Source organism: Myotis myotis, unplaced genomic scaffold (genome assembly GCF_014108235.1).
Source record: "Myotis myotis isolate mMyoMyo1 unplaced genomic scaffold, mMyoMyo1.p scaffold_m19_p_1, whole genome shotgun sequence".
Lineage (NCBI taxonomy): Eukaryota > Metazoa > Chordata > Mammalia > Chiroptera > Vespertilionidae > Myotis > Myotis myotis.
In genome coordinates, this window is record NW_023416313.1 from 1,308,971 (window position 1) to 1,324,776 (window position 15,806).

The 15,806-nt window shown below is 42.0% G+C and overlaps 1 protein-coding gene across 16 annotated transcripts in view; it reads left to right on the top strand.

Moving 5' to 3' along the window:
• Positions 1–15,806, top strand: part of ADD1 (adducin 1) — a 76,402-nt gene that overhangs the window by 39,268 nt on the left and 21,328 nt on the right. For all 16 annotated transcript variants that reach the window (XM_036327078.1, XM_036327072.1, XM_036327081.1 and 13 more), the window contains 3 exons: positions 5,888–6,102; positions 9,459–9,621; positions 12,791–12,942. In XM_036327078.1, coding sequence (XP_036182971.1) covers positions 5,908–6,102; positions 9,459–9,621; positions 12,791–12,942 — 510 coding nt within the window. In that variant the 5' untranslated portion in view covers positions 5,888–5,907. The remainder of the gene's footprint in view (positions 1–5,887; positions 6,103–9,458; positions 9,622–12,790; positions 12,943–15,806) is intronic.

Here is a 15,806-nt window from a genome sequence, read left to right on the forward strand (position 1 = left end):
TGGTGTGACTCAGTTGGTTGAGCATTATCCCATGTTCTGAGAGGTCCCTGGTTCGATTTCTGGTCAGGGCACATAACTAGATAGTGGTTTGATCCTCAGTCAGGACATGTATGGGAGGCAACCTATCAGTTTCTCACATCGATGTTTCTCTCTCCCTCTCCCTCTCCCTTTCTCTAAAATCAATAAAAACATATTTTAAAATGAGTAACAGCATCTCTTCTGTGAAGCTTTCTGGATAGTCCTCTATTAGTTTTCTGGGGCTGCTGTGACATTGTACAGTAAAACCTCAATATAATAGATGAATTCGGGTGAGAGGGTTTCTAAACGCTAAAGCTGAAAGTCTGTTATATAAAGCTGAATGTCTGAATTGGGTATGTTAAAAAAATAGACAAATTGCCCTGTCTGGTGTGCTCAGTGGTTAGAGCATGGGCCCCATGCACCAAAGTGTTGCAGGTTTGATTTAGGTCAAGGGCACATACCTGGTTGCAGGTTTGTCCCTGGCCCCCTTTCGGGGCGTGTGCAGGAGGCAACCAAGTTAAGTGTCTCTCTCTTATTAATGTTCTCTCCCCCCACCCCGCTCTCTCTAAAAATCAGTGGAAAAAATATCCTTGGGTGAGGATTAACAAAAAAACAAACACCCCCCCCCAAAAAAAACAAACCAGTGAATTAATAACAAAATATAACTTGTTAATTTAATTATAAGCAAATCTTGGTTAAAAGCATTTTAAAATTAACATGGTGTTAATTTTCACATATGGCATATGAATCAGAAATGTCTGTTAAATCCTAAATCCATTAAGTCGAGGTTTGAAAAATCAAGGGTTTACTGTGCTACAAATTGGGGGGCATAACAAATTGGGGGGCATAAACAGCAGAAACGTGCCTGTCAGTTCTGGAGCCCAGAGTCAAGATCAAGGTCTCCAGGTTGGTTCCTTCTGAGGCTAAGGGAGGGTCTAGGCCAGCGGTCGGCAAACTCATTAGTCAGCAGAGCCAAATATCAACAGTACGACGATTGAAATTTCCTTTGAGAGCCAAGTTTTTTAAACTTAAACTATATAGGTAGGTACATTGTTATTAACTTAATTAGGGTCCCCCTAAGGCTTAGGAAGAGCCACACTCAAGGGGCCAAAAAGCCGCATGTGGCTCTCGAGCCGCAGTTTGCCCACCATGGGTCTAGCCAGCCGTGGGCAGACTACGGCCCGCGGGCCCAATCCGGCCCTTTTGAAATGACTAAAACTAAAAAAAAAAAAAAAAAAAAAAGACCGTACCCTTTTATGTAATGATGTTTACTTTGAATTTATATTAGTTCACACAAACACTCCATCCACGCTTTTGTTCCGGCCCTCCAGTCCAGTTTAAGAACCCATTGTGGCCCTCGAGTCAAAAAGTTTGCCCACCCCTGGTAGACTCTAGTCTGTTCCAGGGCTTTGCCCCAGCTGCTGCTGATTTGCTGGCATCTTTGGGTTCCTTGGCTTGCGGAGCATCACCTCCGCTGATCTTCATGTGGCCTTCTCCCTGTGTTTGTATCTGTGTCCTAATATCCCGTGCGTCCCGCCTCATCTCAGCTAATCCATCAGCAAAGACTATTTCCAGATAAGGTCACATTCTGAGGTACTGGGGGTTTGAGCTTCAGCATCAACTTTTGGAGACACAATTCAGCCCATAACACCCTCTGTCTGCTCTTTCTGCCCCCACCGCTGGATGTGTTCTCCCTGCTGGTGTGTCGATTTCTGTTGTGGCCCCAAGAGTCTTTGGTATATTTGTTAGTATATCCTCGGTTGGTTGGTAACACCGCTCCAACCAACGGAGCCATACTGTCCAGAGCCCAAATGTCATTCTTTATCTTTCATTTTACAGTTTGTTTGAATCACGATCCAGCTAAAGTCCTTTAATTAGCTGTCGGGTTAAGCAGGGAGTGAATGACATGATTTTGAACCTCCCTCTGGCTAGCTGTGGAGAGTGGATTGGTGTGGGGTTGTCAGGAGACTAGAGGCAGAGAAACTGGTGCGGAGGCTGCTGCGCCTCCAGGAGGTGGGTGGTAAGTAGCTAGTCAGAATGGGGTGGGCAGGATGAGACAGGTGGCTGAACGTGAGGCGTTACATGTGCAGGCCAGGCCAGGCTTGGTTGACGTGGTTCACCCAGACTTTAGGGTTATGTTGGATGTGTATGTCTGAAAGTGTTGTTCCCAGAGATTTCATTGATTTAGGTATCAACACGTTAAGATTTGTGACATCTTAAAATTTTACACAGGTAAAATCATAGCAATTTATATGCTTCTTGAGTCAATTTATTTAACTTTAATACAGCTTACTTTCCATGATATAATCTTGTCTGTGTGATAATTATAATGTCGATAAGATTACAGAATAGGGAATCTTATACTTTTCACTTAAACATGTTATATAATCTCATATGTATTGTAATGAAGAATCTTTAGTTTTATAATATGGTATTGAGATTTTAATATTTATGTTAAGTCATATGTGTATTAGACATTGATTGTTTCTATTTTAAAAATTAAGTTTCCAGAATTATTTTTTTTCTTAACAAAACAAAAAGCTACTTTTAACATTTATTTCCAGATGGATTTCATCTTGTTATTTGGCATGGCACAAAGTAAAACTGTTGCTCTTTGAGATTTATTAATTAGAGTGTTCCTAAGACAGATATGGAATCCATTGTTTTTTCAGTTAAAAAATAAACCTACTCAGATATTAAAATAACCCCAAAGTGGGGAAAATACAGGGTGGGGCAAATGTAGGTTTAGAGTTGTGATTACTCAAAACAGTTTATTTTTGTTTTATTTATTAATTGTATTATTTTCCATACAAACAACTGTAAGTCTACTTTTGCCTCACCCTATTTTGAAAGCCTGAATCTGGGTTTCTTTCTTTTTTTTTTAGTTACAGTTTGCAATTATTCTGTATTAGCTTGAGGTGTACAACACAGTGGTTAGACTATCATGTACTATACAGAGTAAGTCCCCCCATATTTCAAGTACCCACCTGGCCCCATATGTAGAGAATTTTTTTTTATCTGTATTTTTCCATAAAAAAATATTGGATTAAGTAATAATTTTTTGTAGAGTTCTTCCTAGGAAAAATTTGCTGTCTTAACACACTCTTAAAATTAAGTTAGTGAAACCTGAAGCCATAACTGACAGAAAACCAAGTACTATAGATTTTGTACTTTAAAACTGGAATTCTTTGTTTACTTATTTATTCATTTACTTTTCTAAAGGAGATTATCAGAGATAACCTCTTTTTTAAAATCCTCACCTGAGGATTTAAAAAATACATATTTTTTTATTGATGTCAGAGAGGAAGGGAGAGGAAGAGGTAGGAACATCCATGATGAGAGAGAACCATTGATTGGCCGCCTCCTGCAGGCTTCCTCCTGGGATCGAGTCTGCAAACTGGGCATGTGCCCTTGACCGGAATTGAACCCGGGACCTGTCAGTCCACAGGCTGATGCTCTATCCACTGAGCCACACCAGCTGGGGCCCGAGGATTTTTTTTAAAAACTAAAAAAAATTGATTTGAGAGAGAGAGGGAGAGGGAGAGGGAGAAAGAGCGAAAGAGAAACATTGATCAGTTGCCTCCCGACCGGGGATGGAACCTACAACCTGGGTATGTGCTCTGACTGGGACTCAAACCCAACACCTTCTGGTGTACGGGAAGATGCTCCAATCAACCGAGCCACCTGGCCAGGGAATGTTTATTTTTAATTATTGGGCTCAGAATTAGTGTATTTTAAGTTTATAGACTTCCTTATTAAAGGATTGAAATACATGTATATCTGGTTTGCAGTCTATCTTATCCCATTCACACAGCAATTTGTAATAAAAACGGAGCAGTCTGCCTTATCTGTAGCATGTTGGTTTTACAAAGTTCCTTTTCTTACGGTCAGCTCTGGGAACCAGGAACCGGCTCTGGTTGCTTCTTAAGTGTTTCCGTGTTCCTCCTGTTTACTGATGAAATGTCTTAAAATGTCCTGGTCACAGCAATGCCTGGGCTTCGAAAGCTCAGTCCCCAGTGGGCGGTGTGCAGGACTCATTTAGTAATGGAGAAGTTAAAATACTGTATATCCTTTTGTCTTTAAAAAAAACTGAAATAGAACATTTTATCATTGGCTCAGAATGTTCAGCTTCACTTACCTCTAGAGAAATGTCAGACAGCCATTATTGTTTTGTTCTTTGGTTATTGTTTTAGAGCAAACTAGGTTAAAGTAAACAGTAAAATTTTATTATTATTTTTTAAATATATGTTTTATTGATCTTTTTTTACAGAGAGGAAGGGAAAGGGATAGAGTTAGAAACATCGATGAGAGAGAAAAACATCGATCAGCTGCCTCCTGCACAACTCCTACTGGGGATGTGCCCGCAACCAGGGTACATGCCCTTGACTGGAATTGAACCTGGGACCCTTCAGTCTGCAGGCCGACGCTCTATCCACTGAGCCAAACCAGTCAGGGCAACAGTAAAATTTTAAAGGAAGCATTTAGAGAACAGTACTTTTAAAGACTACATTTTAGGTCATCGGTTCTTTTATTTTGTGTTGACTTTTAGTCCCCTGTTATTTTCATGCTTTGTCTTTCAGTCCTTGAAATACTGCCAGGTTAAGCTTGCTGTTATTTCTATCATATCTTTAGGTTTAGAAGGGCAATGTCCAAATTGATTTTTTTTCTTAAAAAAAAAAAGTTTTCTTAAATTGATTCTTTGGCTGTTGGTACCACAAACTATTTTTTTTCTTTATTTGTGTTATGCTTATTAATTTGTGCAGTTTTTTAGTGTCTGGTAAGTTAATATTCAAGAAAAATATTAATATTTATTAAATTGTTCTATATTTTAACGATGACTCATTTATTTCAGCTCTTTGAATTCAGTATGTCTCTATCAAAATAAACCTACATTTCTATGAAAATTGAAGCTTTTGTGTTTTTGTGGCCCACATAAACTTAAACCTTGTTTATTTGGCCCTTGTTAACCTTTTAGTTTGACATGCTTGGTTTAGAGGTTTAGTAGTTATTAAAGATGAACATAATTTAGTACCTTTGAACATTATCTGTATATAAAAGCCTAATATGCAAAGTGTCCCCTCGGGAGTTCAACCCATTGGGAGTTCAATCGCTCACAATGATGGGTGCTGACCACCAGGGGGCGGCGCAGAATGAAGGAAGGCCCCGGCGGACAGCTGGCAGCTGCTAGGGACCCTGTACATGCATGAATTTCATGCACTGCGCCTCTAGTTGCAAATAAAAGATTGGGGTTAAAAAGAATGTAAAGTAAGTACCTTCTTGGTGCTGGGCACATATTAGCAGACTTAAATTTGTGCCTTTGGGGCATTTTTTAGGTTTTATTCACAAAGTAGGGCATGTTGACATTTTCGGTACCTGCTATTGAACCAAAAAGGTGATGCTGAAGAGGGTCATTTCTTACTTGTGTGCATAGATGTGTGAGCAGCCTTCTCCCTTATTGATCTATTTAGGGAATCTTTTGAAAAATCACTACTGAAACTTTTTTAGAAAAATAACGTAAATCAAATTTCTCCAGAAATGAACTTGTGGGATAATGTCCTGACTTTAAACTGTCTTGTCAAATTTTTGCTATCTGGTCCTTCAGGTTGTGAGAAGACATAGTAGCTTTGTTAGATTGTTCTGTTGTCTGCTGAAGAACAATGGCAAGGACAAGAAATGCCATTGGCTGGTGCAAGGGTGGAGATGGCTGCTCGGCCAGGGCCACAAAGAAGCCTCCCACATCATGGCTCTGATGGTCAGGCTGTCAGAGGTCCTCACGCTGCAGATGTGTTTATCAGGCTGGTGTGCTCACTGTGAAATGCTGTTGCACATTGATTCAGAAACAATACTTTCTTTCATTTTTATTCTGTAGGAACCTAGAAAGATTGTGCAATGAATGGTGATACTCAGGCTGCAGTGGTGACCTCACCACCCCCGACCACAGCCCCTCACAAAGAGAGGTACTTCGACAGGGTGGATGAGAATAATCCAGAATACCTGCGAGAGAGGAACATGGCACCTGACCTTCGCCAGGACTTCAACATGATGGAGCAGAAGAAGAGAGTGTCCATGATTCTGCAGAGTCCGGTAAGAGCCGCTGCTTCTCCAGTGCTGCCCCTCTGGCGCGCGGTTGTGTGTGTCATAGTCAGGTTGTCTTAACACAGGAAATCGGCGCCTCCGTGTATGTGTTGTTGTTAAGAGAACTCCGTTTAGTTCAAGTTATCAGACAACAGGGGAAAATCTTCAGTGTCATAAAGGGTAGCAGGTGTTTATTTCTCCTTTTTACTCTCACTGCTTCTCAGTCTTTATTTATGGCACCTTTTAAAAATTACTGTTTCCTCCACAATACCTAGCTGGGGGCCGGGCCCATGGTAGGCCTCGGCAGTGCCTGATTTACTGATTGATCAGCTTTTGAACGACAGTCACCCCAACAAAGTGTCTTCTGTTTGCATCTCTAGGTAGAGGAGCTGTCTTTATCTTCCCTCATGGGGACGCTGCTGCTCTGTGGACCGCATTCTGCTCATCTATTCTTACTTTACTATCTTCATGTTGTGGGATGCCATTGGCAGATAGTCACTGACTTTTTTATTAATGTTTATTATTTCTTATGTGCTGTTCAAGGAATTAGCCCCTAACTTGATTTATTTGTTTGGTTGTTGTTATTCACATATTACTGAGGTGTAATGTAAAGTACACAGGTCTTAAGTCCGGCTTGATGAGTTTTGACATACATGTAACACCTGTGTAAGCACCTGGATGAAGTCTCAAACTTTGCATTCTAGTTGGAGATATGCAGTAAGGAACCAACAGAACAGTTGGATGACTAGGTTGTGTATGACTTGGTTAGGATGGGCCTTTTTTTTTCTTTTTTAAAATCATTATTGTTGAGAGTATTACAGATGTCCCCCCTTTTACCCACTCTCCCCATGGTCCCCCTCCACCTGGTTCCGTCCTGCCCCAGGCCTTTACCACCCTATTGTCTGTGTCCGTAGGTAATGCATGTAATCCCTCCTCGTCCCCTCCCCGCTTCCCTCTGAGATCCGTCAGTCTGTTCCATGTTGCCATGCCTCTGGCTGATTCTATTTTATTCAGTTTATTTTGTTCATTGGATTCCTTGTTCATTTATTTTGATATTTAGGTTCAGTTGTTGACATATTTATTGCCATTTTATTGTTCATACTTTTTATCTTTTTCCTTCCTCTTCCCCCTCCTCTTCCTCTTCCTCTTCAGGCCTGTCTGAGGGAGGAAGGTGAATCTGACTCGGAGAGGAGAAGGAGCTGGCTGCTGTGCGGGGGCATGGGGAGGACCATTCCAGGTTGAGGGAGGGGCAAACGTGCATTCCCAGGACCTGGGCGAGCTTGATGGGCTCCAGTGTGTGTGAGCTTAGGAGGGATAGGATGGGAGAGGGAGGAGGGAGCAGGTCCTGGAAGGCTGGGGAAGCTCAGGTCAGGGGTTCGTTTTGCACTCAGAGCACAGCCGCTACTGGAGGGCTGCAGACAGGAAAGAACACGATTCAGTTCTACAAAACTCAGTCTGCTTTCGGGGTAGAGAAGGAAGCATCCTTTGGGGCAAGGGAGAAAGCCGTCTTCCAGGCAAGAGGTGACGGTGGCTTGGGTCAGGGCGCTGCTGTAGAGGTGGAGAGGGTAGGCTCATCTGAGTCTTATTTTGAATGTGGGATAAATAAGAGGAAGATATGAGAAGAAAAAAAGAATCAGTTTAACATCTAGACTTTTGGCTTGAACAGTTTTCCTACATAAAAGCAACAAATCACTATGGATAGGGTGGAGAAAATAGACTTCCAGCACCTCGTATGTCAGGCACTGTGCAGACAGCCAAGTCCCTTTACAGTCCCGTCTTAAGGGCAGCATGGGATCCTGGAGCAGAGAGAGGACTAGTGCAGAGTGTAGTGTGTGGGGCACGTGTTGTAGTGTATGTTGAATTGAGCTTCCCTTAGAGCTGTATATGGATTCGAAAACCATGGAAATAGATTGGTTTTTCAGATTGAGGGCCCATGAGGGCAGGGAGCTGTTGAACTGAGCTTTTGTATGCCCTGTGCCCAGCACACTCGGTGAGGTTTAGTAGGGCATCTGTCTGTGTCTCTCTTTACCTACAGCTGTGCATGTCTATCTGTATCCTTGCAGTCTGCATTGCCATCAAAGGTGGCCCCAGAACCATGTGTCAGTGATACATTTTTCCTTGCAGTCCAAGGCCCTACCAGCTTTTCCCTCCCTCGACTACCACAGAGTATGATGGATGGCATTAGGTAGCATGGTGTGGTAGGCAGGGGCTCCTGACTCTTGGCATTCTTTTATGCCATTGAATTAATGCCACTGCATTTGCTTTTGTTTGCTTCCCTCAAGTGACAGGTGTACTTAGTCTGTCCCTTTGCAATCTATCTTTTCAGCTCAAGCAGTGAGAGACTAGAAGTAAGGTTAACATAGAACCAGCCATACAGCAGCCCTTGGAGTGCTTATACTCTGGTCTGGATAATCAGTGAACTCACACTTTCACATTAAATATTATTTATAATTATTTGACAATATTTATTTCTTTATAGGATATGTGAAAATTATTTTAATAATTTTTGAGGAAATTATAAATTATGTGTATTTCAGTAGTGACTTCATGTTAAAATTTCCATCAACCCAACTTATTAACCTTTCTGCCTAATTTAGGATTATTTATGAAGGGTGAATATATTAGGGTTTCTTTTTTAACTTTAAAGTAATTTAAAAACTGTATTATGAAGAAAATACTGCGAAGCGTAAAGTAGAACATGAAAATTAGTAGTGATTCTGTCACAGAATTACAGTGAGCATTTTGATGTATTAGTGATTCTGTCACAGAATTACAGTGAGCATTTTGATGTATTTTAGTCTTTCTCCGTTTCCATATGCATCTGCTCTTAAACGAACTGGTTGTGTTGCTTTATAACCTTTTAACTCAAATATATGTCAAGAGTACATTTATGCCATTTACTTGGTCTTTCATGTTGAAAGTGCATAGCATTCCATTGTCAGGTGCAGCAGTTGCCAGCTGTGGTCCGTGAGGTCCGAAAGGCTGGCGGCTGCTGGTGAGGTGGGGCCGTGCATCTCATTATTCTTCTGCACTTTCACCTGTGGACGCACCTGTTTTGCCTTCTGTCAGTCCTGCTGCGGTGAACATCCTTACAGATAAACCTTGAGCACATCCCTAGGTTTTCCTTAGAAAGGACTCCTGGGAATAGGATGCCTGCCCGAATGTTTAAGCTTTTATATTGTTAAATTCCTTCCAGAAAGAATGTACCAATTTGTGCTTCAAGTAGTTATATATGAGAGTGTCCACCCACCTCCCTAGGACTGGATGAAAACAAACAGCAACTCAGTCTGCGTGAAAGTTACCCTTGCCTTGTCCAGAAACACAAAGGAAATGGTGTCTCACTGTTGGAATTTACCGTTTCCTAGGCTTTCTGTGAAGAGTTGGAGTCAATGATACAGGAACAGTTTAAGAAGGGGAAAAACCCCACCGGCCTGCTGGCGTTACAGCAGATTGCAGACTTTATGACCACAAACGCTCCGAGTGTCTACCCGGCGGCCCCCCAAGGAGGAATGGCTGCCTTGAACATGAGTGAGTACCTCCTGACTGTACGTGCTGTCATTTCCCAGGAAAAATTTCCTGAAATACATGTAATATATAGAATCGAGTTTTTTGAAAATTAATGTGTTTTAGTAAAAAATAGGCTATAAGCCTGAAAATGTCTTGAATGTAGAGGGCTCCCTCTTTTATGAGCCAGTGAGACTTATTTTTCAGGCAGGTGACTTTTATATATACATAGATTGATAGATAGATTTCAGAGAGGAAGGGAGAGGGAGAGAGATGGAAACATCAATGATGAGAGAGAATCATTGACTGACTGTCTCTTGTACGCCCCCTACTGGGGATCGAGCCTGCAACCTGGGCATGTGCCCTGACCGGGAATCGAACAGTAACCTCCTGGTTCATAGATCAACACTTAACCAGTGACCCACACCAGCTGGGCCACATGATTTTTTATGTGGCTTTTCAGACCCTGTGTGAATTAAACTGAGCAGAAATAATGGTTGTAGGTAGCACATTGATTTTGCCTGAACTCATTTCAGTCAGGCCAACGTTTCTTACCCACCATTCCTCACTGCTGCTTGCAAATAAGTGAGAAACAGAAGAATTCCAACAGAAAGCCAGAGGGAAAATGTTGGATTTATTGGGTACATGTGAGAATGTGAGCAAAGAATGATTAGTTGTCAAAGGTGGAGCCCAGGGTCACTGGAGCATCAGCTGATGTGACCCCTGTGTACTGGGCCTGGGCCAGGCTCTGGTGGGTCCGTGGATGGTCTGCTTCTGAGTGACCAGCACCAGGGCTTGGTTTCCGTTAGGTCGCCTGGCATTTGCTGTTACCTGTCTGTTCCATGGTGTTCTTAGAGGTGGACTGACATTCACCAGAGTCATAGCTCACTAATTTCTAGAGACATTTAATTTACTAACTCAAACCTCCCTCTTGAGGTCAAATAGTATTAAGTAAGGTTTTCATAGGGATTCTTAATGGAGTCCAGTGACATTTCATATGAATTCAATAAGAAAAGAATAATGTTACATAGTTACTTGCATATTGTCTTCTAATCAGAGGTAAAGGAAATTTTATTTTGAGAATGTCATACCACAAAAAGAAAGGGAGAAAAAAATCTAAACTTAGAAACAAATTTTAACCGTTTTTGTAAAGTATAACATATATAGATGGCATAGAACAAATGATGTATAACTCACACATGACTTTAAGATGAACACCTTTATAACCACAACATAGGTATAAACAGAGATTTACCAGTCAGCCACCCTCTTCACTATTAACCTCTTTTTAAAAAAATATGTTTTTATTGATTTTTATTTATTTATTTAAAAAATATTTTTATTGATTTAAGAGAGGAAGGAAGAGGGAGAAAGAGATAGAAACATAAACGATGAGAGAGCATCATTAATTGGCTGCCCCCCCAAATACCCCCCCACTGGAGATCGAGTCGCAACTCGGGCATGTGCCCTTGACCGGAATCGAACCTGGGACCTCTCAGTCCGCAGGCCGATGCTCTGTCCACCGAGCCAAACTGGGTAGGGCTGTTTTTATTGATTTTTAGAGAGAGGGGGTGGGAGAGGGAAAGAGAAACATCAATTCATCCACAGCGATCAGCTGCCTCCTGCATGCCCCCTGCTGGGGATCGAGCCCACAACCCACAGGATTGGTTACCTCCTGCACAAGCCCTGGCTGAAACAGGGGTCAGACCTGAACCCAGGTACTTGCCCTTGACCAGGAATCGAATCCATGACCCTTCAGTGCAAGGGCTGATGCTCTAATCTCTGAGCTATACTGGCCAGCACTATTTTAGCTATATTTTCTTGAATTGGTGTTTAGTATGTATTTTGTTGCTTTGCTTTTGTTATGTGCATAGTGGATTTTCTTGGTTTGTCTTTTATAATTGTCCTTTTCCTCAAATCCTTTTTATCCCTTTCATTTCCTTGATTTAAAAAAAATTATTTTTAATTTTTCTCCAACTTTTTGTTTAGCAAATTATTTTAAAAATTATTATTTTATTTATTTTCCTAATTGTATTAAATGTTGTTTTTTTCACTTTCGTTATTAATGCCTTTCTCTACCTTGTTATGAAATAATAGGTTATCATTTACACCTGTTTTGTGGACGTGTCTTCTTGTGTGCTTTCGTTGTCTGTAGGGATGTGTTTGGTGTCAAGGTAATGCTGGGCCAGGCAGAATCAGTTGGAAAGTGCTCTGGAAGAGTTTGTGTAGAACTAGTATTATTATTTCTTAAACGTGTGATAGAATTCACAGTGAAGTCATTTGGCCTGGAAATAGGGCTACTCAGAATATCTGTTTCTTACTGAGTGAGCTTTGGTAGCTTGTGTCTCGTAAGCAATTTGTCTATTTTATCTAAGTTAAAAAATTTGCAAGCATAGTTGTTCATATTACCCCTTTATCCTTTTTTACTTTTATTTTTTAAAAATGTTTTTGATTTTAGAAAAAGGAAGGGAGAGGGAAATAGAGATAGAAACATTGATGAGGGAGAAACATCAATCGGCTGCCTCCTACACGCCCCTGCTGGAGATTGAGCCTGAAACCCAGGCATGCGCCTCGATTGGAAATCAACCGGTAACCCTTTGGTTCACCGAACGACACCCATCCAACGGAACCACACCAACCAGGGCCTTTATTCTTTCAGTGTCTGAAAGATGTGTAGTGATGGCCCCTCTCCACTTCCTTACACTGGTAATTGATATCGTGGCTGTGTTTTGTTGATGAGCCTGGAGGCGTATTTTATTTTGTTTTCATTATTTTATTTCATTTTTAATCTCAAGACAATGATTTACTCTATTATTTTTCTGTTTGAGATCTGCTTTTACTTTTATTATTCCTATTTTCTTTTCATCTTGGATTTAATTTACTCTTTCTAGTTTCATAAGGTAGAAACCTAGATTATTAAAAAAACCCGTTTTTAAAAATAAATGTTTAATACTATAACTTTCCTTCTGAGCTTTGCTTTATTGCATCCTACCTATTTTGCTACCTTTTTGTTAATTGATTTCAACTTGATTGTATTAATGTTGGGGAATACGGTCTTTATGAAATTGTCTTTGAGTTTTTGAGACTGACCTCATGGTGTAGTATGGAAGATTAACATCTCGGAACTGTTATTATTTGATTTCCTTTTGGTAAGACATATTAAATCTTTGCACTTCGTATTTCTTTATTTCAGGTCTTGGTATGGTAACTCCTGTGAACGACCTTAGAGGATCTGATTCTATTGCCTATGACAAAGGGGAGAAGTTACTGCGATGTAAGCTGGCGGCATTTTACAGACTGGCCGATCTCTTCGGGTGGTCTCAGCTGATCTACAATCATATCACCGTGAGTACTGGGGGAGATAGTCACTGGCTGGTGAATGACTGGCGTGGGTCTGCTCCCACCTCTTCTGTTTGGGAGGAGGGGGAGCCACTGAGCTCAAGTAAAGCTTGGAAGAGCTTCCTCTGGTCCTGATGGCAGAGCCAGTAATCTGAGGACTCGCCAGTTTGAATGAAAATGATGAGAACAGTGATTCTTTAGAACTCCTCTCTTGGCGTGCTGACTTCATAAATGAGTGTTTGCCAAATGCAGGCAGTTTTAAAAATCTTTTTATGCTTAAAAACCTAAGACTGGAGCTATTTTCTTCCCATCTCTTATTTTACTAATTTAGCTACTCTAGTTTTAGCCATTTTTCGACATTATCAGGACCTTTATTTTCTTCACTTCATTCTGACAATCATTATTTACTGGGCGTCTGCTGTAAGCATTTACTGTTCTGTCCGAAGCGTTGTTCTCACTTTGGGTTCCATCACTGAATGAAACAAGCCCTGCCTCTGTGGGTCTTCCCTTCTACAGCCAGTCCGTCTGCCCATATTTGCTCCCCGTGCTGTCAAGCAGGGGTTCAGGGTCCATCGTTTCAGGAGCCCTTTGTCAACACCGTCCTCTCCCTCCCTGGACCTGAGCAGCCAGGTCTGCCTGCAGAGAGCTTCACAGCAGAGCCCCTGGCCATCTCCATACATTTGCAACCGCGTCTCCAGGGGACCCCCCACTGCCTGGCAGCTGTAGGCGGCCATCTCTCATAAGCTCACTTACGTTTCCTGTGCTTTCCTCTCTGAAATTCCTGACCTCCTTCACCCAGCAGGTGACCCTGTGGTGTCACAGAGAAGATGGGAACTCCTTGCTGAACCCACTCTCTACTCCTCACCCCTGCTTCAGAGTCTCTGTCTCTGCCCAGACACAACCGCCTGCCTTGGAATTGCATTCCCTTCTTGCCGCGTTCGCTTCCCAGTGCACTGTCGGGGGTTGGTTTGTTGTTTTTCTCTTCTGTGGAGGTAGCCTCTTTAATTGTTTCCTTCCTTTGATTTTTAAACTTGTTCCAATCTTCGTTTTTTCATTTATTTTTTTATTGGATATTTTAAATTACTAATACAGTTCCTGCTTATACTAACAAGTGTTCCTTACACAGATGTCTAAAGAAGAGTTGTAACTGCCACTACTCTCCTCTCCCCTGAGACAACAGTGTTAGCAGCCATTTAGATTGTTTTGCCCTTTTTTCCTACTCAACACGCGCGCGCGCACACACACACACACACACACACACACACACGGAGATGTTTTTTACATGTGGACTGGACCTGTGGTGTTTAGTTCAGCTCCAATCTGGACTTAAGGAACGCTGAATCTTGGAGGTGGTGGCCTGGAGCCCACCTTTGTCACCAGTGCACTGCGCTTCGGGGATGGGATATGGGTCTTTGCCAGAGATACCAATTACCCTCCCGCCTGTTCTCCATGTGGCCCTAAAGTGAACTTTCCAAATGCAAACCTGACCCTGTCGTGTCCACACTGTCATGTTTGTAGAATGTCACCCCTCCCAACTCGTCCTCTTCGTTTCTCCCCGTAGCAGTGACCTCAGCCATACTTTACATTTGTGTCCGTCGTCCACACCTGCCCTCGGTCTGTATGAGCCTCTTGAAGGGAGTCCCTGTGTGTCTTGTGCTGTGTGTGCCCTGGGGCAGGAATTGTGCTGGGCACCGAGTAGACGCACACGAACTCTCTGATGAATGACTGCGTGAAACCCCCAGCTGAGCTGAAAGTCTATCCCAGTTAGACTGTCCCACAGAACTCCATGGGCCTTTTGATGGTTGGTCAGTGTGTCCAGTTAGCCCTCCACAGCTGCCAGCTCTGTTCCTGTGTCTGCGTGACAGTGGCTGGCATCGTGTAGAGATGTAATGTGAAATGGTACAGCTATAAGAGGAAATGTAATCCTTAGCTTTAATAACATCGTCTTGCCCTAACCGGTTTGGCTCAGTGGATAGAGCGTCGGCCTGCAGATTCAAGGGTCCCGGGTTCGATTCCGGTCAAGGGCATGTACCTTGGTTGCGGGCACATCTCCAGTAGGGGGTGTGCAGGAGGCAGCTGATCGATGTTTCTCTCTCATCGATGTTTCTAACTCTCTATCCCTCTCCCTTCCTCTCTGTAAAAAATCAATAAAATATATTTAAAAAAAAAAATAACATCGTCTCATTCTTTGGAAGTTTAAAAATGTTTATCACTAGTCTTGTTATGAATGCTATGTAAAGAAGGTTGAATTGTTTCAATTGCTTGTGTCTCCCCTCCCCCCTTAATTATTTGGGACTTTGGGACTAAATACTGAGTAAAAATTAAATTGAAGTTACCAGAACATTTCCTTTATCTTGTCAACTAGAGAATCTTTGAGGAGGAAAGTTTGTGTTTTTAAATTATTTATGGCATCCTTTTTTGTTACAATCTAGGTTTTTTCATATAGACACTTAACAGAAAAGAACTATTAGCAGTATTTATCAGTGTAATCAAAGGTGCTAACAGGTCATTGTGCCCTTTCTTTGAACAAGTACCATGGGATTTTCTGCTAAAGAGACTGAGAAATGCTAACAGGTGTTAGAGGGTTAGATCTGTTTTAAGATCGAATTGGATTTAAAGAAGCGTTGGTGTCAAGAGACAGGGTGGCCCAATTGGCATATGGGCTGGGTTTCCTCTCTTGGTGGCAGTTGGCTGATGCAGGGTTTTTCCATCCCTTAATTCATCTTGGCTCAGCTCCAAGATGGTGTGGAGCCCACTTTGTGACCAGGGCACTGTGCTTCTGGGGCGGAATGCCTGTCTTTGCCAGAGATACTGATTTCCAGTGAGTGACCTGAAGATGTGTGACCTTAGAGCTTGTTCCTTGTACACAG